The following is a 23,782-nucleotide window of genomic DNA, read 5'->3' on the forward strand; positions in this document are numbered from 1 at the left end:
AACTTAAGAACCCTTAGGCCAAGGAACTTCAAACTTTGTATGATGATTGGTCGTGACCAGCAGATGACCCCTATTGAGTTTTGGGTCAAGGGGTCAAAGGTCAAGGTCACATTGACCTTGTAAGTAGAAACGGTTTCTGATCAATAACTAAAGAACGCATAGGCCTAGGAACTTCAAACTTGATGACCCCTATCGATTTTTGGGTCAAGGGGTGAAAGGTCAAGGTCACATTGACCTTGTTAGTAAAAATGGTTTCTGATCAATAACTAAAGAACGCTTCGGCCTAGGAACTTCAAACTTGGCATGGTGATTGGTCATGACAAGCAGATGACCCCAGTGTTTTTTATTTTCACTTTTTTGGGAAGGGGGTCGGTGCCGTTTGGAGGAGGTAAAATGCAAAAGGAGGGGGAATTTATTTCTTCACAAATGAAGACACAAAAAGGAATCCAATGCATATTTTAATACATCACTTACCACTGTAAGTAAGATTTACTTTTGTTTGACATTGTTTTCTTTCCAGTGAGTAGAAAAGGGGAGCAACTCTTGCAACACAAGTTTAAAATACATCGCTTTTTCTTAATATACGGATCTAAATTTTTGACAGCAGAATTTAAAGAGTCACATAAAATACTTGTTGGGATGCCAGGAGTAGCTCCCCTTACATACCTGGGAACAATTTGTAAACAACTTTGCTTAACAGTTAGTCTTACACTCTTAATATAAAACATTTTTTGGCAGTTATACGCAAATACAATGGTATCCATTGCAGGCAAATTTTGGCTGCCATATCAGGGGGAAATTTCGGCTTTTAGAGGGGAAAAAAACATACTATTTTGAGGGGGGAATGGGGCCGAATTTCGCCGAATATTTTGGTGAAAAAAAAACACTGGACCCCTATTGATTTTGGGTCAAGGGGTCAAAGGTCAAGGTCACATTGACCTTGTAGGCAAAAACGGTATTGATATTTTTATATTAAACTAAAAATGCTTTTGGTATAGACATTTGAAGGTCTTATGTAATATAACAACTTGGCTGTCATTAATGAGGCCTACATGATTCATAAAATTTATGCATATATTATTTGGTAAGATTTGTAATAACTTAAATTGCTGCACACAACCTATGGGGTCACAATAATTATTACCTTGTGACTAGTCATGACCAGTAGATACTTGATAACCCTCATTAATTGTTTGTTCACTGGGTCAGAAGTCATGCATAATAACCTGATCACATGACTAATTGGCTGCCGATAGGGGGCATACATGTTTTACAAACATATCTTGTTATTTTTGATAATATAACAGTTTTAGTAATCCTTGTTACAATCAGTTCAAATGCCACTAAAGTTCAAGGTACATGCACATTGTAAGAGTGGTGGTTATAAATAACCTATATTTAAGAAGAAAATGACTAAGTGACAGATATACTGTTCACATTTAGGCGACACATCCAAATCGCGGAGTTCTAGTTGAAATCAAATTTTGACCTAGTATGGCCTTGACTGTTACCTAGTAATTAACATCTGCAGTAAAGAAATTAACGCCTTTTCTAGCAATGAATCATGGTCCTTTTGTATGTCAATTCATTTAGTCAATTAATATGATGACTTTTTTTTCAGGCATTTGAAAAGGAAGAAAAACTTTGGAGTAAGTATAATACTTTTGTCATTTATGTTATATTGAAATGAAGATATGTCCCTGGAACTCTGTGGTTTAGGGATTTAGATTTGCCCTTTTTGGTGCATCCATTTCAAAATGCTGTGTCATGTATAGCTGTAAAAGTGCTTGAGCTGGAGTCAACACACATTACAGGAATGTTGATCAGCATATGAAGTTGTGCAGCTGTGGTTTCCCATATGGATTAATTATCCTCAGCCCATAGAATCGGGAGGGGGATATAGATTTGGCGTTGTCAGTCCGTCCGTCTGTCCGTTCGAGCAAACATTTTGGGTTTAGGGGCTATATAACAGTAAAGAGAACAAAAGAGAACAAGAGGTTCATTCCGTGATCAAAGGGTTTATGGGCTAGTAGCCTTTAAGAAAACAAAGAAAATAACAAAGAAAATAGCCCCTAAATCCAAAATTTTTGAAAGTCCGTCTGTCCGGATAGGGGGCCATCTAACTGTAAACAGAACAAAAGAGAACAATAGAATCATTCGGTAACAATGGAGTAAGGGGCCATTGGTCCTTTATTAAACAATAGAAAATAACAAAAGAAATGGCCCCTTATTCCATTTCGGCTGGATGGCCGTCCATCCGTCCAAATTTCGTTTCCGGACTAGTTCTCTGCAACTACTGGCTGGAATTCAACGAAACTTTATGGGAATCATCAATATCAAGAGGAGATGTGCATATTGTCGGCTTGTTCCAGTCAGACCCTGAGTTATGGCCCTTGATTGGTTATGCAGTATGCATATAGAATAAAAATCGTTTCCGCGCTACTTCTCTACAACTACTGGCTGGAATTCAAGGAAACTTTATGGGAACCTTCAATACCAAGAGGAGATGCGCATATCGTCACCTTGTTCCGGTCAGACACTTTAACTTAGAGTTATGGCCCTTAATTTGTTATGCAGTATGCATATAGAACAAAAATCTTTTCCGCTCTACTTCTCTGCAACTACTGGCTGGAATTCAACAAAACTTTATGGGAACCTTCAATACCAAGAGAAGATGCGCATATTATTGCCTTGTTGGGGTCAGACATTTTAACTCAGAGTTATGGCCCTTGATTAGTTATGCAGTATGCATATAGAAAAATATTTGATTCTGCGCTACTTCTCTGCAACTACTGGCTGGAATTCAATGAAACTTTATTGGAACCTTCAATACCAAGAGGAGATGGGCATATCATCGCCTTGTTTGGGTCAGACATTTTAACTTAGAGTTATGGCCCTTGATAACTTATTCAGTATACAACCAGAGCAATAATCGTTTCCGTGCTACTTCTCTGTAACTACTGGCTGGAATTCAAAGAAACTTTATGGGATATGAAGAGGAGATGTGCATATAGTCAGTCGCCTTGTTCAGGTCAGACACTTATAACTCAGATTAATGGATAAGTTATGCAGTATCCATACATCTCATTGGCATTTCCAGATATTACTATTTAACACAAAGTTATGGCTCTGTTATTGCCCTGAATATTTATCAAGTTCAAAGAATATTACTATTTATGCCATTATAAATATATAAATAAAGCCTTATGTTTTCAGTTGTGGTGTTAGTAATAACCAGTACTCGGCGGGGGATATAAATTCAACGAATTTGCTTGTTAGTCCCCTACCGGTTTAACCGGAGGGGACTTTAGGTTTACCCTCTGTCCGTCTGTCCGTCTGTCTGTCTGTCCGTCTGTCTGTCAGTCTGTCAGTCCGTCAGTCCGTCCGTCCACAAAACTGGATCCCGCGATAACGAAAAAAGTACTGAAAACATTTTTATGAAACTTGATATATGGATAGATGGCAGTATGGAGATTATGCACGTCTTTTTTTTTTCTTCCTATGTTGAAAATTCTGGTTGCTATGGCAACAAATTGTCTGAAAATATGGCAAATTTAACACATAAACTGGATCCAGTGATAACTCAAAAAGTACTGAAAATATTTTTATGAAACTTGAAATATGGGTAGAAGGCAGTCTGGAGATCATGCACATCTTTTTTTTTTCTTCCTATGTTGAAAATTCTGGTTGCTATGGCAACAAATAGCCTGAATTTCAAGATTTCTGATTTAAATTTTTCAGCTTTTTCACTATATGTTCTTTATTTCTTAAGGTGTTTACTTCAAACTTTAAATATAAGTTTCTGGTCATCAACCACATCATATGTGACAAGGTTTATAACTCTAGCACAAAAAATATCAGTATTACCTCCCTTGAACTTAGATTTTTTAGGGGAAAAATGTTGTCTTTTTTAAATAACTTCTTTATTTCCTTATGTATCTACTTCAAACTTCATATATATGTTTCTTATTATCACTCGACATTTTTGAGAAGGTTAAATACTCTAGCAAGACTATTTCCAGAATTATGTCCCCCTTGAACTTAGATTTTTTTCAAGAAACTGGTATTTTCACTCCAACTTCTTCATTCCTTATAGGATTTACTTTAAAATCCCACATCGTAATAATATGACAAGGCTGTATAAACATAATTTCTTTACTAAGCATGGAAACTTAACACATTACTGTGATATAGACAAACTTATTTTTAGCTCGACTATTCGAAGAATATGAGAGCTATTGTAGTCGCCCCGGCGTCGGCGTCGGCGTCAGCGTCGGCGTCTGCGTTGGTTAAAGTTTTTTGTAAAGTCAAATATCTCAATTATTGCTGGAGATATTCAATTGAAACTTACAATACTTATTTATAGTAACAAGGTACATCATATTGACAAGTTGGATAACTCTACCTACAATATTGACAGAATTATGCCCCTTTTTAACTTAGAAATTTTGGTTAAAGTTTTTTGTTAAGTCAAATATCTCAATTATTGTTTGAGATATTCAATTGAAACTTACAATACTTATTTATAGTAATAAGGTACATCAGATTGACAAGTTGGATAACTCTGCCTACAATATTGACGGAATTATGCCCCTTTTTAACTTAGAAATTTTGGTTAAAGTTTTTTGTTAAGTCAAATATCTCAATTATTGCTTGAGATATTCAATTGAAACTTACAATACTTATTTATAGTAAGAAGGTACATCAGATTGACAAGTTGGATAACTCTGCCTACAATATTGACGGAATTATGCCCCTTTTTAACTTAGAAATTTTGGTTAAAGTTTTTTGTTAAGTCAAATATCTCAATTATTGCTTGAGATATTCAATTGAAACTTACAATACTTATTTATAGTAAGAAGGTACATCAGATTGACAAGTTGGATAACTCTGCCTACAATATTGACGGAATTATGCCCCTTTTTAACTTAGAAATTTTGGTTAAAGTTTTTTGTTAAGTCAAATATCTCAATTATTGCTTGAGATATTCAATTGACATTTACAACGCTTTTTTTATAGTAACAATGTTCATCATTTTGCAAAATTGCATAACTCTGTCTGCACGATTTGCAGAATTATTTGCCCCTTTGAAACTTAAGAAATTTTGGTTAAAGGTTAAAGGTCTTCAAAGATATTTACTTGAAACTTTACACATGTACTTAGGGTCATAATTTGAGGGTCATAATTGTATGTCACTGACCAAGTTCCATAACTCTATCTTGCATTAAGGCTGATTCATATCCCCTTTTCTACTTAGTCTCTTGGTTAATGTTTACATGCAAGTTTTACATATCTCAATAACTATTAAAGATATTTATTTAAAACTTCACATATGCATTTAGGGTCAGAATTGTAGGTCACTGACAAAGATCCATAATTCTTTCTTGCATTTAGGCTGATTTTTCTTCCCCTTTTCAACTTAGAAATTCATGATAAAGTTTTGCTTGTAAGCTGTTATCTCCATAACTACTGAAGGGTTTGTGCCTTTTTTGGGACAATTTTATGCATTCATAATAATAAAGCAGTGATTTACTTGATAAAACATCTTAATAACAAGCCTTTGTACCTTTTCTGTCAAATTTATGTATTCATAGGTAATTAGTATTATTATACTCAATAAAACACCCTTGTGACATTACCTTCCAAATAGTCAAGCCAATACTGTATAATTAGACTCTCTCTAAGGCCTATAACATGAATTTATAAAAAAAAGATTAGCCCTTTGGTGAACATAAAAAATTTAACATTATCAAGGCTCTTTTACTATCAAGCACTTAGAATAGTCGAGCATGCTGTCCTACTGACAGCTCTTGTATTATGTTTTGTGGTCGATATTTTCAAATACAGACTTCATCCTCAAATTCATTATAAATGGCAATACACAGGAGTGTATGACAATTAAAGAACTTTTTGAGGGACCGGTAGGGGACTACTGTATTGCCCGCAATACTATCAAATGCTTGTTCAGTTTCGTTTTTGCTCTATAATTAGTAAAAATTTGCAATTTTCAACTTGTGTTATGTGAAGCCAAAAAAGTATTCAATGCAGAGTCATGAAATTTTACAGAATTGTTGGTCAGCATGTGTCATAGTGAACCCTGATGTATTACTTGTATGTTTATTCAGTTTTTTTTTTCAAGTATTATGCCCCCTTCGAAGAAGAGGGGTTATATAATTTTGCTAATGTTGGTCTGTCTGTCTGTCTGTCGGTCCGTCGGTAGACCACATGGTTTCCGTTGATTATCTGGAAAACTATTTATCACAAAGTCTTCATACTTCACATAGTGATTGGTCATAACTTGTAGATGACCCCTACTGATTTTGGGGTCACTAGGTCAAAGGTCAAGGTCACAGGGGCCTTAAAGGTCAAAATGGTTTCAGCTGATTATCTTGAGAAGAATCCATCACAGTGTTGTCAAACTTCACATAGTGATTGGTCATAACTAGTAGATGAACCCTATTGATTTTGGGGTCACTAGGTCAAAGGTCAAGGTCAGAGGGGCCTTAAAGGTCAAAATGGTTTCGGCTAATTATCTTGTAAAGAATCCATCACAATGTTGTCATACTTCACATAGTGATTGTTCAAACTAGTAGATGACCCCTATTGATTTTGGGGTCACTAGGTCAAAAGTCAAGGTCACAGGGGCCTTAAATGTCAAAATGGTTTCTGTTGATTATCTTGAAAAGAATTTATCACAAAGTCGTCATATTTCACATAGTGATTGGTCACAACAAGTAAATGACTGTATTGATTTTGGGGTCACTAGGTCAAAGGTCAAGGTCACCGGGCCTTAAATGTCTGAATGGTTTCTTCTGTTTTATCATGAAAAGTATTTATCACAAAGTCTACATGTTTCACATAGTAGATGACCCCTATTGATTTTGGGTCACTAGGTTAAAGGTCAAGGTCACAGGGGCTTTTAATGTCAGAATGGTTTCCGCTCATTTTCTTGGTTACAATTAATTGCAAAATCTTCATATTTCAAATATTAATTGGTCATAACTAATAGATGACCCGTATAGATTTTGGGGTCACTAGGTCAAAGGTCAAGATCACAGGGGCCTTGAATGGTAATGTGATTTCCGCTAATTATCTTGGTTACTATTTATCACAAAGTCTTCATATTTCACATACTAGTATTAATTGGTCATAACTAGTAGATAACCCCTATTGATTTTGAGGTCACCAGGTCAAAGGTCAAAGTCACAGGATCTTTGAATGGTAGAGGATTATAGCTCATTATCTTGAAAGATAATTATCACAAAGTCTTCATATTTCACATAGTGATTGGTCATAACTAACAGATGATCCGTATTGCTTTTGGGGTCACTGAGATCACAGGGGCCTTAAATGTCAGAATAGTTTCCGCTTATTATCTTGAAAAGTCTATTCATCACAAAGTTTTTATATTTCTAATATTGATTGGTCATAACTAGTAAGTTACCCCTATTAATTGTGTGGTCACTTGGTCAAAGGTCAATGTCACAGGGGCCTTAAGTGTTTCATTATCTTGAAAACTATTTATCGCAAAGTCTTCATATTTTTCTTTTTTCCATAATTGAATTCTTCAATGTACCCATTTATTGCAAGTTTCTCTAACAAAATTGCTTATAATGTGAGTCATGGGCTAGAAAGGGGGCATATGTGTCGTCCGACATTTCTTGTTACCCTCTGACTTGGTAAAATACGTTCCAAAATGATGTGTTGCTCAACCTGGCTAGAGTCAGCATGTTAAGTTATTCACTTGAGAATTGCTTGTTGATTTATTCAGTATTTGTAGAGTTATTCACTTTGACTTTGTAAAAAAATTTGTAGTATGCGTAACTCAAAAGTATTTGACATTCAGTCACAAAACTTTACAGTCATGTTGGTCAGCATGATTGTGTAGTTGTGCATTTGGGATTTTGCATATGTTTACTTTCTTTTAAGCATACTTTAGGATACAAATTGAGATTTGGAATCCTTGCAGCTTAATATTGGGAAAAATTAACATGTCACCTTTGGAAAAAATTGATACTCATTTTTATACCACAACTTCTTAGGGGTATAATTATCAAATGGGAGTCATGTAGAATTACTTTTATCAGTCTGCCGGCTCTATGTCAGTAGACAGACAAAACAGTGGAATGTATGGGCATCCCTGTCCTGTGGACACATTGCTAATTACTAATTGAGAAAAAAAGAAGTTATCATTTTAAGTCTGTGATTTTTGAATTCCTATTGTGTGTTAAATATTTCAAAATTTAAGTCTTGTTCACATTATTTGTTGCATCAAGCTAAAGTATCTGAAATATTTTTTGAACCATTCTTATATTCTCTTTCTCCATCTTATATCTTTTTTTGGTCACCTCTACTGAGAAGTGGCAACATTTAGGGATCACTTCTCCGTCCTCTGTCCGTCTGTCCATCTGTCCGAGTTTACATTTGGATACTTATGTGGCTGTAGGAACAATAGGTAACTGTACTTTCTTTTTGATGTCATTCATTCCTTAAGGCTTTTATGTGGCTATTTTCCTTTATGTGGCTAAAAAGAATAAAAGAGAGAACAAATGATGATAGAGTAGCCACATAAGTACTGTCTCATTAGAACACCATCTGTCTGTCTGTCTGTGAAACCAAATAGAGATAAAGGACCATTAAAAATTCTATTGTTATTTTCTTTTGTTAAATAGAGGGCCATGGCCCCTTATTTTTTTGTTACAGAATGAATTCTTTGTTCACTTTGGTTCTGTTTACTTAGGAAATAGATATCAATTCCGAGTGCATTGTTGTAGAATAATGCACGGTTTGAGTTCAAATGCGTAGTAATATAATCACGAAGGCCAATAGGCCTGAGTGATTAATTACAAAGCATTTGAACGAAAAACGTGCATTATTATACAATAATGCACAAAGAATTAATATCTATTTCCATTCTAACACGTCAAGAATAAATATAATTATTATTTTAAAGGTGGAATTTATGTTTGGTGGTTTAATTTGTTTACGCCTAGGGGTTTCCAATAGAAACGTTCTTAAACGGCTGTTCCAGTGGGTTGAAAAAAACTGTCGTCAAATCTGCCGTGTGTAGAAACATTTTGAGAATAACAAAATTTGTAAACGTTGATGAAACTTTGTTTGATTATTTTATTTCACTCTATAATTTTTCAAGCGAAATACAAATTATTAAAAGTGAAATAAATGTAAAACTTAACTCGTTTGCGACATTAAAATAGCGTACTTAATTTGATTGTTTTGCACGTGCTGTTTGGCGCTACATTGTGACGTCACGTAAACAACACTTTAAACGACTGTACAGCGTTAACGACTGAATTAAAGATATTGGTGTTCGGATTCATTTTCTTAGTTAGACCATTTTCTTTCATTCTAGATAGATTTCACAACAAAATTCGACAAAAAAAATTGTTTTATTTATAAGATTTTTCAAACAAAATGGCACCCTCAATGTGAAAATACACAGGGAGATAATAAGAACGGCGAGTGCATTGTTGTAGAATAATGCACGCTTCGGGCCTTCTTTGTTTATATAGAAAAAAATCCGATAGTGTTAGAATGTGAGTTAGATGACCCCTTATCCCTATTTGGTAGTGCATGATCCGTCCTTTAACCCTCTAGTGGTCACATTTTTGACTCAATTGTCATTAAATTAGTCAGGATGCTTGTCTAAGTAATTGCTCGGATGAGTATAAATTGATGGGTCTGTTGAGCGCTATAGGGCCATCTTGGCCCTCTTGTTTAAAGTTTGTCCTGACTATTCCTCTTATACCACTGATTCAATTTCAATGAATTTTTACTGGATTGATCTGTAGCTCACATACTTGCACATATTGCATGGGTTTTCCAGTTGAATGATTTTTAGCCGAGTTAAGGTCCTTGAATAAAAAATGTTGTTTTTTTTTGTTTGTTGCCAGATACACAAAAGCTTTTTCGGACTATTTTGCAAGAACTTCTGGTACAATTTCATTTAAACTCTACAGGAATGATCAGTACCAAGTTTATTTGTGCATATCATGGGCTTTTCATGGTTCAATGATTTTTCTCGGAGTTATGGCCCTTTAATTATATTTAGCTCCCCTGTCACAAAGTGACATTCTGAGCTTTTGTGATCACTTTCGTCCGACGTCTGTCTCCGTCCGTAAACTTTTATTTTAAACAACATCTCCTCATCAATTGGATAGCCAATTTCATCCAAACTTCACAGGAATGTTCCTTTGGTGGTCACCTTTAAAAATTGTTGAAATAATTTAATTCCATGCAGAACTCTGGTTGCCATGGCAACCGAAAGAAAAAAATTAAAATATCTTCTTTTAAAAAACCCAAAGAGGTAGAGCTTAGATATTTGGAATGAAACATCTTGTAGTAAGTGTCTATCAAATTTGTTCAAATAGAAGTCCTGAAGTGAAAATTGTGAAGTGTTGGGGGTCATTGATTTCTTTATATGTATATAGTAAAAACTTAAAAACTCTTCTCTTAAAAAAGAGTTAGAGCTGATATATTGAGCATGAAACATTCTCTTGTTGGTGTCTACCAAGTTTGTTCAAATAAAAGCCCCTGGATCAAAATTGACCCGCCTCGGGGGTACTAATTTTCCTTATATGTCTATTATAGTAAAAACTTTAAAAAAACTTCTTTTAAATGTCCCACAGAGCTAGAGCTTAGATATTAAGTATAAAACATCTTCTAGTGAGTGTCTACCAAATTTGTTCAAATAAAAGCCCCAGGGTTAAATTGGCCCCACTTGGGGGTTCTGATTTTCCTTATATGTCTAGTAAAAAATCTTTTTTTAAAACCCCAAAAGATCTAGAGCTTAGATATTTATCATGAAACATCTTCTAATGGGTGTTTACCAAGTTGGTTAAAAAAGCCCCTGGGTTAAAATTACCCCTGCCCCAAGGGCCTATATACATATGAGCGATTTCAGGGCCATCAAGGCCCTATTGTTATTTTTAAAGTTTATCTGGATTACTTCTCTTTTACCACTATTGCAATTTCAATGAAACTTTGTTGGGATGATTGGTAGGTCAAGTTCTTACACATATTACATGGGTTTTTGACTTTGATGATTTTGTGTGAGTTATGGCCCTTGAATGAGAAGGATGTTGATAAAGTTTGTCCAGGCTTATTTATTATTCCTCTTAAATCACTAATAAAATTTCAATGAAACTTTACAGGAGTGATTGGTAGCTCAAATTCTTGTGCATATTACACAGGTTTTTAGGTTGAATGATTCTTTGCCTCATTATGGCTATCAAGAGGTGACACATGTGATCACTGGTCGCTCTTGTTCACATTTTTGCTTTTTAAATTCAAACTTTTCCTAGCCATTTAGGAAAAAAGTACCTAAGCTGAGTTTTGGAAATTTTGCATCATAAAATTGCTTAATTGGGAAAAATAATGGTACCATTTGAAACTTCCTCATGCTTTTTTGGCATAGTATTTTGAAGTGGAAAAACATTTATTCCATCACCAATGCAAATATCATTCAAAGCATACAAAATACGTTAAAATTTGGCAATGAAATGAAATGTGAAAATATCTGTCTGTAACCATATTGGAAAGGACTTTAGGAACTTTGTCAAATTTGATAGCGGGAATTCCCGTTTGATCTGGAATTTTTCTTAAAGATTGGGGAAAAATAAACATTTTGGCATTATAAGGAATGGGTCTGGTAATCTGACCCATGGTGACACTGGAAAAAGGCATGGCACAATGGATCCATTTACTGAATGCTGGCAGCACATGTCTATGCTATACATGTATATTACTGCCCATACTGCTGTGTTGACTGTTGGATTTACCTTGGATTTACCTAGATGTTTCCTGTAATGAGATACAGTCAACTATCGTTATCTCGAAATCGCTTTTCTCGATATTTCGTTATCTCGATGAAATTTTGAAAGTCCCGATTTTCTTCCTTCTTTATCTATATTGGAAATAATTGTTTATCTCGATATTTTTATTTCGATATTTTCAGTATCTCGATGTAAAATTTCAGCCCCAACAGTTATTTTCAAACTATTATCCTTTGTTTATCTCGACTTCGTCTGTTCCTTTCAGACGTGTGAAAAACGCAATCTAGACGATAATTGCCCAATTAATAGCGCGCGTCATAAGGACGATTATGTTTGTAACAAGTTTAGCTGTTTTTATAAAGTTAATCTATTTAGCGTGTTGATTGAGTTATGTCCAAAATGAGTGAATTTTACATTCTTTTTAAATATTCGAAAACTGTATCAATTTATTATGACTTTAAATGTAAATGAAATAGTGAAAGTACAGAAACGCTATCGTTGCAATATTGTTTCACAACATCACCACCAAATCAATCAGCGTTGGAACAATCTCGAGAAACACCCGATAAATAACCCGGGAAGATATCCGGGTCAACCATATCCGATATCCTATTCACTATATTGGTGTATTATTGAGTAAACCTCACTATGTGTTTTTAACACAGACACCCGTATTTCCGCTGGTAAACATCCGCTTATGTTACTTTGTTAAATATTGACTAGGCCTATGAAAACAAGACATTGGGATACTATAGTTTATTTGACATAAGGTATGCACATGTCTTATGTAAAAATCAGTTTCGCCTTGTTCTAACCCCTATATGTTTATCTCGACATTTCGTTATCTCGATATTTTTTGGATGGTCCCAATGACTTCGAGATAACGAGAGTCGACTGTACTTGCTGCCCAGATTATAAGTTAATGAAGTTTTGAAGATGGGATATATTTGTTGAAATCAGTTCTTGTTTTTATTACAGACCAATATCTGATTTGGCAATCAAGGGCTGTGGTATATGAGGGTGTGAGAGTACAACCAAACCAAGGTTCTATTCTAGATACAACGACAGATGCAGTGATATACTTTTGGGATGATGGTGTAATTCATGGTATGTCTCCTAAATAAATTTGATAATATTTTCTTTTCTAGTCTTGTCAGCAAATATGTTTAAATTTTCCCTTTTCACTTGTTCATAAGAAGCATAATTCCAGTTAAATTTTCATTTGTATTTTTGGCACAGCTTAATTCAAGGTTCTATTTTAAATCAAACTTGTACTAAATGACTGACAAGGGAAACTTTAAAAAGTCAAAGATAAAGCATAAGAAAAAAGTAAAATTCCTTTGAGGTGGGAATTTTTTCAACTGTATTTATATATGTATAATAATAGTGATTGTCTTCTTCAACATTCTCAACACTCAACCCTTTTGTTCTGTTGTCATAAAAAATGAACAACCTAAGTCTAATTACAAATTTGATCAAAATAAAAATATCAACATTGCAGCATATAACCTCCTTAGTAGGGGTAGAGCATTGCTTTGTTTGATGGATTTTATTGGATAATACATATCACATGTGTACATTTCTTCATTTGCATATGCTAGCTGCTTGGGAATGAAGTTTTTTTAATCAAACATGCATTTTGTGTTTTGATTGCTTGACTTGTGATTCAGCAAGGTGTTATTCTATAAAAAGACCAAGACTTTTCAGGTAAAAGTGGTCGCTCAGTAAAAAGATTGACCATATTAACTGACTGAAATAAGGGGTCCCTGTTTGTGGAAGTAGAAGGTGCTTAATACATTAGAGATGACCTAAAGATGGGGGATTTAAAGTGGTCGCTTAACAAAAGTTGCTTAATTCACATGTTTGCATTTGCAAGCTAAACTGTAAATGTTATCTAGATTAGGCATTAGTTATGCCTCTATAATTCTGTTTATATTAAGAACAAATTTAATTCTTTTTGCATTTAAAAGTGTGGCTAATATTTTGGATATGTGTAGCATTTTCTTAATTGTGGTGTTTGACATAGGTCTTTACTTTATGCATTGGATTTTAAAGGTTTTTACACAGAAAATATATAAATTTTCAGCAGCAGTTAACAATTAAATTTGACCTTAAAATGACATTGACCTTCAATGTCAAGTGATTGACCTATACTTAGATTGTCAGAAATTGTCATTTATTTCTGGACTTGGTTCATACTAAAAAGGTTGGACAAAGCAATACAACAACATCACCATGTTATAAAAATTTAAATAAGACCTTATTTCATACAAAAAATGATGTTGTCTTTTCAAAAACATTCTTCACAAAATTGTTCTTCCTTCTATGTTAACCTTTGGCAGTTGGAAAAAGGTCAGCCCAGGAAGGTCACCACTTGTGGTAGGTCTTATTAATATGTAGCAACACCTTAGATATTAAAAAGGAATACTTGGTTTATATTGGACCTTATTAGCTCACCTGTCTCAAAATGACATGGTGAGCTTTTGTGATTGCTTTTCGTCCGGTGTCCAGCCATAAACTTTTACTTTAAACGACATCTCTTCATAAACCGCTAAGCCAATTTCATCCAAACTTCACAGGAATGTTCCTTTGTTGGTCAATTTTAAAAATTGTTCAAGGAATTCAATTCCAAGCATAACTCTGATTGCAACAGCAAGAAAAAAACTTAAAATATCTTCTTTTAGAAAACTGAAAGAGCTAGAGCTTAAAGATCCTGTAACACAATTTTTTCATGGTTTTATTTCATAAATATGATGCTCAAATTAAGATTTGTCAATATTGTAAGTTCCAATAAGCATTATTTACAGAGATATTACCGAATTTAACATTTCATGTAAATAAAGGGAGGTAATAAAAAATTTATTTTCTATAAATTCTAAGTAAAATTTTCCAATTAAAAAACGAATGCATATAATGTATTGATTAAATATAATGTGCATAAATATTTGCAGTACACATTTTACATATTCTTTGCTGTTTAAAAAAATTATTTTATTTGCATAATTATGTACATATATAAATATTTGCAACAGTAACAATATCGATCACACTATATACAGGATCTTTAAATATTTGGCATAAAACATCATCAAGTCAGTGTCTACCAAGTTTGTTCAAATAAATTCCCTGAGGTCAAAATAGCTCTGCCCCGGGGGTCATTGATTTTCCTAGATTGTATATAGTAAAAACTTACAAAATCTTTTTTTAAAAAACCAAAATAGCTAGAGCTTAGATATTAAGCATGAAACATCTTCTAGTTGATGACTACCAATTTTGTTCAAATAAAAGCCCTGGGGTAAAAATTGGCCCCGCCCCAGGGTCATTGTTTTCCCATAATTTATAAGTAAAAACTTAAAAAATCTTCTTTTAAAACCCCAAAGAGCTAGAGCTAAGATATGTACCATGAAACATCTTCTAGTGAGTGTCTACCAAGTTTATTCAAATAAGGCCCCTTGGGTTAAAATTGACCCCTGCCCTGGGGGTCATTGATTTGCCTTATATGTGTATAGTAAAACTTAAAAAAATCTTCTTATAAGATAAACCCAAAGAGCTAGAGTTTAGATACTAAGCATGAAATATCTTTTAGTGAGTGTCTACCAAGTTGGGGTCAAAATTTGCCCCTTTGAGGGGGATGGGGTCATTGTTTTTCCCTATATGTATATAGTAAAAACTTAAAAATCTCCTTATAAAAACCCCAAAGAGCTAGAGCTTAGACATTTATTATGAAACATCTTATGGGTGTCTACCAAGTTGGTTCAAATAAAAGCCCCTGGCTTAAAATTTGCCTTGACCTTGGCCTAGTGGCCTATATACAGGTGAGCAATTTCAGGGCCATCATGGCCCTTCTTGCAAATTTTGATGCTAGGTCAAAAACCAGCATGCCCTTAAAACTTATTTTTTAGCTCGACTTTACAAAATATATGGTGAGCTGTCCTACATGTACTCACCCCAGTGTCTGCATCCAGATTTCAGATTAAAGGTTTGGTGCAGTAAATAGAGGATATTGATGAGTGTAAGTTCAATACTGAATTTATTGCACAAGTTGAATAAAATTATATTATGCGAGCCTCTGGCGAGCATATTATTTAATTCAACTGGTGCAATAAATTCAGTATTGAACTTACACGAACTTAATATTCTATTTATCACATACCCAAAATAAAGACCATTTTAAGTGAAATAAGAGTCATAATTTTCATTGACTCGCCTATAGTATAACGCTAACATTTAGCCAGTCTTTACAATATGTTTGCATAACGCTAATGACGTCACATCAAAATATATGCACGGCCGTGGAGTACCATATTTACGGAGTCGCAAAATCAGCACGGGTGTGTGATAAAATATTTTTCACTTTAACTTTGAAATTTCTTAAGGTATCAACTTCAAACTTCAAATATACAGTAAACTTCACATATAGCGAACACGGTTATAGCGAACTTCCGGTTATAAGGAACAACATTTTTTGGCCCGAATTTATCCCTTCTTTATTTAATGTAAAAAATTACGGTTACAGCGAACACGTTTATAAGGAATTATCGCTTATAAGGAACTCATTTTTTAGTCCCAATGCCATTAAAAGTACAGAAAATTACACTTTTATAACGAACTCCAAAAAATCGGCTATCCGAAAACAGATCACGCATTTTCTACTTTCGTTTTCATCGCCACAGATTAAAACTTGGCCGAATGTAGCGGATATATTAGGAACAAATAATGACGATGAAGTCAATCATCCGAAGACAAGATCTATTTAGATGATCTGCCGGTTCAAAAAATGAAGCTATTGATTGTTTGCACAAGATTAGGTCATACTTAGAGTCTAATGCACATGTTAAAGAAACAGTTTTTAAAAGTTTATTGGATCTGAAGAGTTGTAAACATTCCCAAACTAAAAGTAGCATCTTCTTCAAAGCAAAGTGATTAATTTTATGCATGATACTGTATTGTTAATAAATAACAATATTGCTATTGCATATATGGTACATGTCATATAATTATCTTATAGATAATTATGTTTATACATAAAAATTATATTAAAAAGAAATAACATTGTAATTATTCCCTTTTTTTCTTTATTGAATCAATATAAGGGAAACAACGATGACGAACCAAAAGGTTATTTCTCTTAATCAAATGTTCTTAAAATGGAGGACGATGGTAAACAATTAGTTCATTATATGTAAAACTGTTCGCTATAAAAACTTCTGATACAAGGAACTAATTCGCTATATGCTTACAAGGAACTCCGGATATAAGGAACAGATTTTGAATGTCCCAATGAGTTCGTTATAAGCGGAGTTTACTGTATGTTCTTTATCATCAACCACATCTTATGTGTCAAGGTTCATAACTCTAGCGCCAATACTTTTAGAATTATCTCCCCTTAAACTTAGAATTTTCCTGAAAAATACTATCTTTAAATGTTACTTCTTTATTTCTTAAGGGATCAACTTCAAACTTCAAATATTTGTTCCTTATCATCTACCACATCTTATGTGACAATGTTCATAACTTCAGCTCCAATATTTTCAGATTTATCTCCCCTTGAACTTAGAATTTTCCTTTAAAAATATTATTTTTTACTGTTACTTCTTTATTTCTTAAGGGATAAATTTCATACTTCAAATATATGTACCTTATCATCATCCACATGTTATGTTACAAGGTTCATAACTCTAGTACCAATATTGCAAGAATTATCTCCCCATAAACTTAGATTTTTGTACTAGAAAAATGTTATTTTTTATTTTAACTTTTTTAGTTTGAAAGGTATCTCCCTCAAACTTCAAATACTTATTCCTTATCATCAATGACAGTTTATTTGATAATGTTCATAACTCTTGAAGCAATATTTACAGATTTATATCTCTTTGAACTAAGGATTTTCTTTAAGCATTATTATAACTTCTTTAGTTTTTAAGGTATCTACTTCAAACTTCAAATACATATTTCTTATTATTACACACATGTTGTGTGTCAAGGTTTATAACTCTAGCATTTCTGTTTCTAGAATTATTCCCCTTGATCTTGGAATTGATGTAAACAATGTTATTATGCTCCAACAAAGTGGGAGCATATAGCATTACACATGTCCGTCAGTCCATCCGTCCGTCCGTACGTCCCAAAATCTTGTGAACGCAACTCCTCTTTAACCGGATGGCAGATTTTGCTTAAAATTCCAGGGATGAACAACCTTTATGTATAGATGGTAGTAAAGGAAGGAATTTTCGCTGCGACCAAATTTAACAGAATTATGGCCCTTTGTTGATTTTTTCACTATATACTATGTAGAAATTTTGTGAACGCAACTCCTCTTAAACTGGATGGCAGATTTTGCTTAAACTTCGAGGGATGAACAACCTTAATGTGTAGATGGTAGTTAAGGAAGGAATTTTTGCTGCGACCAAATTTAACAGAATTATGGCCCTTTGTTGATTTTTTCACTATATACCATATATATGCTGTCAGTGGGGGCATCCGTGTCCTTTGGACACAGTTCTAGTTTTTTACTATAACTTAAAACATAATTATACATAATTGATTTTTCTTTTATAGTATTGTCTTCCTAAATACAACGTCCAGTATTTTATTAGTCGGGCTTCGCTGTCTCCTGTGACAGCTCTTGTTTACTTATAATGCCAGTTTAAATGTGTACATAGATTTGAAAAAGTGAAATTGAGATAGTAATTTATGACTTGAACAGGTAGTGTCACAACAAGGAGCAATACTGTATTGGCAGCTTGTGGAAGGGATGTTTTTGATACAGTTTCAAAGAAAAGTATGTATCATATGATTCAAGGTAAACTTTATTATGATGACTTAATAGACATGTAGATATTTCTTGAAATTTAGTTGAGCTTTGGTGATAAATATTCTATGAATAATCATCTAGATCCAACTTTATATATTTGTCTTTGATGATAGTGTGAAATAACATGAAATGTAACTCTTACTGTCCATTGCCACAACCAGTATTATTTAATGTGAGTAGAGATAAAATTAGAACTAAAATAAATATCTTAAAATTCATTCATCAAGAAATCTCGAACTTGTTAAAGGGCCTTCACAGCTTTGCCAAGGGACCTTGTCAGCCTTATAAAGCAATCTCTTTGACCTCACAGTAGGGTCCCTCAACTTATCAGTTGGTCTTTCTATCCTGTCAAGATGATTAAGCACCCTAGTCAAGAAAGAAACCAGGCTTAGCCAACAGCCAGTTTTGCCGACCTACTCAACCTCATATCAAAGGGTTTTTCTAGCGTTTTGTTGGAACTGCACAATAAATTTAGTTGATTCCTTTCATAATTTAAGAACCTGTCGAGATGCTCCTAAACCATGACAAGAACTCTTGTGGTGAAGCCTACATATTCTTTTCAGTGGTCCTCCTTGAGATATTTTTTTTCTATCATTTACTGTAAAAATGAAGAAACATAGTCATCCCGTGCCCAAGGAGGTGGATATTGTTTTGGAATTGTCTGTCCAGAGTCACAATTTTTGTTTCCATGCTATTTCTCTGCAACTACTGGCGGGAATTCAACAAAACTTTATGGAAACCATCAATACCAAAAGGAAATGCCCATATTCTCGCCTTGTTTGGGTCAGACTCTTCAACACAGAGTTATGGCCCTTGATTAGTTATGCAGTATGCATATAGAGCAATAATCCTTTCTGTGCTTCTCTACAACTACTGGCTGGAATTCAATGAAACTTCCCTGTTCGGGTAATCCCCTGCAGCACAGAGTTATGGCCCTTGATTAGTTATGCAGTATGCATATAGCGCAATAATCCTTTCTGTGCTTCTCTACAACTACTGGCTGGAATTCAATGAAACTTCCCTGTTCGGGTAATCCCCTGCAGCACAGAGTTATGGCCCTTGATTAGTTATGCAGTATGCATATAGAGCAATAATCCTTTCTGTGCTTCTCTACAACAACTGGCTGGAATTCAATGAAACTTTATGGGAACCATCAATACCAAGAGGAGATCACTTATTGTACTTGTTAGGGTTAGACCCTTCAACACAGGGTTATGGCCCCTGATATGTTATGCAGTATGATTATAGAGCAATAATTGTTTCGCCCTACTTTTCTGCAACTCGCACTACTTTTCTGCAACTACTGGCTGGAATTAAATGACACTTTATGGGAACCATCAATACCAAGAGGAGATGCACATATTGTTGCCTTGTTCCTGTCAGACCCTTCAACACAGAATCATGGCCCATAATAAGTTATCCAGTATGCATATAGAGCAATAATTGTTTCCTTGCTATTTCTCTGCAACTACTGGCTGGAATTCAATGAAACTGTATTGGAACAATCAATACCAGAGGTGATGCGCATATCGTTTACTTTTTCTGGTTAGACCCTTCATCACAGAGTTATAGCCCTTGATTAGTTGTGCAATATGCATATTTAACAATACTGCCTTTTCTTTGCTACTGCAGGATTGATTTCAACAAGATTTTATGGAAACCATTAATATGAAAAAGAAATTTGCATCTCATTGGATGTCCAGATAATACTATTTAACACCCCTGTTATGGCCCTGAATTTTTATCTTGTACAAAGAATAACAATTTTTATGCAATTTTGTTGCAACAACTGACTAAATTTTAGCATGTCTATATCAGTTGTGAATTTACTCATTTAAGACTGGTTTAAATACCTGGCCATCAATACTGAGATATTTCATCACTTCCATTAAAAGAATGTTTTACAACATTACATATCAACACCCACTCACAGCCTAGGTGATGGACCTAATCATAAGCCAGATATCAAACCTGAAGACAATTTCAAAGCCAGTCTCTCAAACAGTCCAGCAATTCATTTTGGTAAAGCTCTGTGAAATACAGATAGATTTGCAGTCAGAGTGATCTGTAATACAAGTAAAGATGTCTCATTCTTATATTATGGTTATCTGACCAACCGTTTTTCATCAACTGAATTTTTTGTTTACTTTTAATGCCTTGATAAATATATAAATAAAGCCTAAAGTCTCTAGTTGAAACCAGTACTCGGCAGGGGATATAAATTTAACAAATTTGCTTGCTTCTTCAAGAAGCCATCTTTTGCAAAGTTAGTCATAACTTTGATCCATTATATCTATATATTGAACTAAAGAAGAACCTCAGAAAGTTGGAAGTTGAAGGGACTAGGGTAAAAACATTGAGACATCAGGATTTTGACTTATGTATCAGACTCATTTTACTGACAAAATTTCATCTGTGTTTGTATGTTTTTTTCAAAGGAGTAAAAACAGGCTTAAGGGAAATAACTTAACAGGATTACAATATTGATATGCTGGGTGATTATCACAAGATGTCTTCTCATTTTCAGTAAAGGAAGTAAGTCATATAGTGTATAAGAATTATAATCAAAGCAGTGATTACTTTATTTTCAGTGCGCTCAAAGGAAGCAAACTTGATACTTCAAAAAGCTGAAAATATCAAGGTTGACATATTTTTCATGAGATGCCAGAATTCACCTGATGAAATATCTAAGGCTACAAGAGAGGGCTTACTAAAGGCAGACAAATGCAAAAATATCACTTCAATTTGCATTGGTTTTGATAAATCACGTATGTATACGTAATTACAATGCTAGAAAAGTTTCTTGAATTCTTGATTATGTGATTTTTAGCTCAACTTTTTTTAAATTTTGAGCGATTGCTACAGTCAGGTTGTCGTTCCTGTTGCTGTCCAGAAAGTTAATTGTGGACCTATAAAAATGTTAAAATTTTTCTTGATTTTTCTATAACTGGCTATAATTAAGTTATTTATAGTGGTTTGTCTTCAGCACAACTATCCTTCGTAAAGACCACCTTAGAACAGACATGACTGAACATGACCTTGACTCATAAATGACTATGACTTTGAAGGTCATATGTTTACATTTTTTTTTTTTTTTTTGTTGATTTTGGTTATAATTGGCAAATATTTAGTTATTATATGCCCGAAAGGGCATATTATGTTATACCCCCTGGCGTCCGTCCGTCTGTTAGCAATTTGGTTTTCAGAGCATTACTTAAGTTCCATTTGACCCACAATGTTCAAACTTCATAGGATGATTGTCCATATTGGGTAGAAGATCTCTATTGATTTTGGGGTCAAAAGGTCAAAGGTCAAGGTCACTATTACCTTGATACTGAAAACAGTTTCTGGAGCATAACTTAAGTTCCATTTGACCCACAATATTCAAACTTCATAGGATGATTGTCCATATTGGGTAGAACACCCCTATTGATTTTGGGGTCACAAGGTCAAAGGTCAAGGTCACTATTACCTCGATACTTAAAACAGTTTCCGGAGCATAACTTAACTTCCATATGGCCCAAAATATTCAAACTTTATAGAATGATTGTCTATATTGGGTAGAAGACCCCTATTGATTTTGGGGTCAAAAGGTCAAAGGTCAAGGTCACTATCACCTTAAAATTGAGAACAGTTTCCGGAGCATAACTAAAGTTCCATTTGGCCCACAATATTGAAACTCCTGAGGATAATTGTCCATAACCTACATCTGTAAAATTTTATAGGATGAACAGCTAATTCACATGTCTTACAAATGCTTTATCCTTACTAAAAAAAAACACTTTCATGCATATAATGCTCCGCCTAGCGGTGCTCTTGTTTATCAATGGATCTTTTTCATACTTGGACACAACAATATTTTGGACAAGATCTTCAGGTAGAACAAATTAATTGCAACCATCACTCATCAATAACCTTGACCTTGAAGTCAAATCAATGAATTTTGTTTGATTTTTGCTATAATTGGCTATAACTTTGATATTTGATATCTTTTAAATGGGTTGTCTTCATACTTGAGCAATTTTTCCTTTATGACAATGTCTTAAAAAAAATTAAGCTCAATTTGACCTTGACCTCTGGAAAACCTTGACCTTAAAGGTCAAATTATTTCACAGTTATTTCACACATATAGTTATTTCACAGTTTTTTGCTATTATTGTATATAACTTTGTTATTAAGGAATGTATTGTGTTCAAACAATCCTTGATATTAAAGAATATTATTTTGAACTTGACCTTGACCTAAATAAGACCTTGACACTTTTGTAAGTGTCAAATCAGTGTATTTTGCTGAACCATTTTTTTAGCTCACCTATGATGGCTCGATGGTTGAATGTCAGTCATCTGCCCACATTTAGTTTTTTAACACTAGTATTCATATTTTAGCCCCAATTGTCAAGATGTTTGTCTAAGTATTTGTAATTGCTGAAGGATTTCGAATATGAGTTATCTCTGAGGAAAAACTAGGTCACAGGAGCTAAAAATAAAAAAATCTTTAAACACTCTTGTGGCTATTTTGATTCAAATATCCTTGAAATTAGTCATAAAGGTTTTTAGCTCACCTGAGGATCATTGAATGTCTGTCGTCCGTCCACATTTGTTCATTAACACTCTAGTGGTCATATTTTTGCCTCAATCATCATCAAACTTTGTCATGTCTGAAAGTTTGTTTTGATGATTTCAAGGTCAAGTATGGAATATGGGTCACCTAGGGTCAAAAACTAGGTAACACCACCCAAATGAGGAAAGACCTTATTCACACTCTAGTGGTCACATTTTTGACTCAGTTGCCATCAAACTTGGTCAGGGTGCTTGTCTAGGTAATTGCACAGATGAGTTCGAACATTGGTCATCTCACATGGAAAAATAGGTCGCAGGAGCTTAAAATAGAAAAAAATTGTTGTCTCTCTAATTGCTACTGTTGTTATCCAAATATCCATTTCTATGTCAAGTTTGGGTCACCTGGGGTCAAAAACTAGGTCATACTGCCCAAATATGGAAAAAACCTTGTTAACACTCTAGTGGTCACATTTTTTACTCAATTGTCATCTCTTGGTCAGGATGATTGTCTGATAGTAAATTGCTTGGATGACTTCAGACATGGGTCATATCTTATGAAAAACTAGGTCACAGGAGCTAGAAATAGAAATAGTTTGTTAACTCTTTAGTTGCTACTG

At 34.1% G+C, this 23,782-nt stretch overlaps 1 protein-coding gene across 1 annotated transcript in view; it reads left to right on the plus strand.

Annotated features, from left to right (window-relative positions):
• Positions 1-21,403, plus strand: part of LOC132748084 (uncharacterized) — a gene marked incomplete at its 5' end in the record, with an annotated part of 58,682 nt that extends 37,279 nt beyond the window's left edge. Inside the window, 4 exons of the mRNA XM_060737631.1 lie at positions 1,622-1,649; positions 12,771-12,899; positions 18,499-18,573; positions 21,198-21,403. Coding sequence (XP_060593614.1) covers positions 1,622-1,649; positions 12,771-12,899; positions 18,499-18,573; positions 21,198-21,388 — 423 coding nt within the window. The remainder of the gene's footprint in view (positions 1-1,621; positions 1,650-12,770; positions 12,900-18,498; positions 18,574-21,197) is intronic.
• Positions 21,404-23,782: the final 2,379 nt, after the last annotated feature.

The sequence above is a fragment of the Ruditapes philippinarum genome, unplaced genomic scaffold (genome assembly GCF_026571515.1).
Source record: "Ruditapes philippinarum isolate M1 unplaced genomic scaffold, ASM2657151v2 ctg7751_1_1_1_1, whole genome shotgun sequence".
Taxonomy (NCBI): Eukaryota; Metazoa; Mollusca; class Bivalvia; order Venerida; family Veneridae; genus Ruditapes; species Ruditapes philippinarum.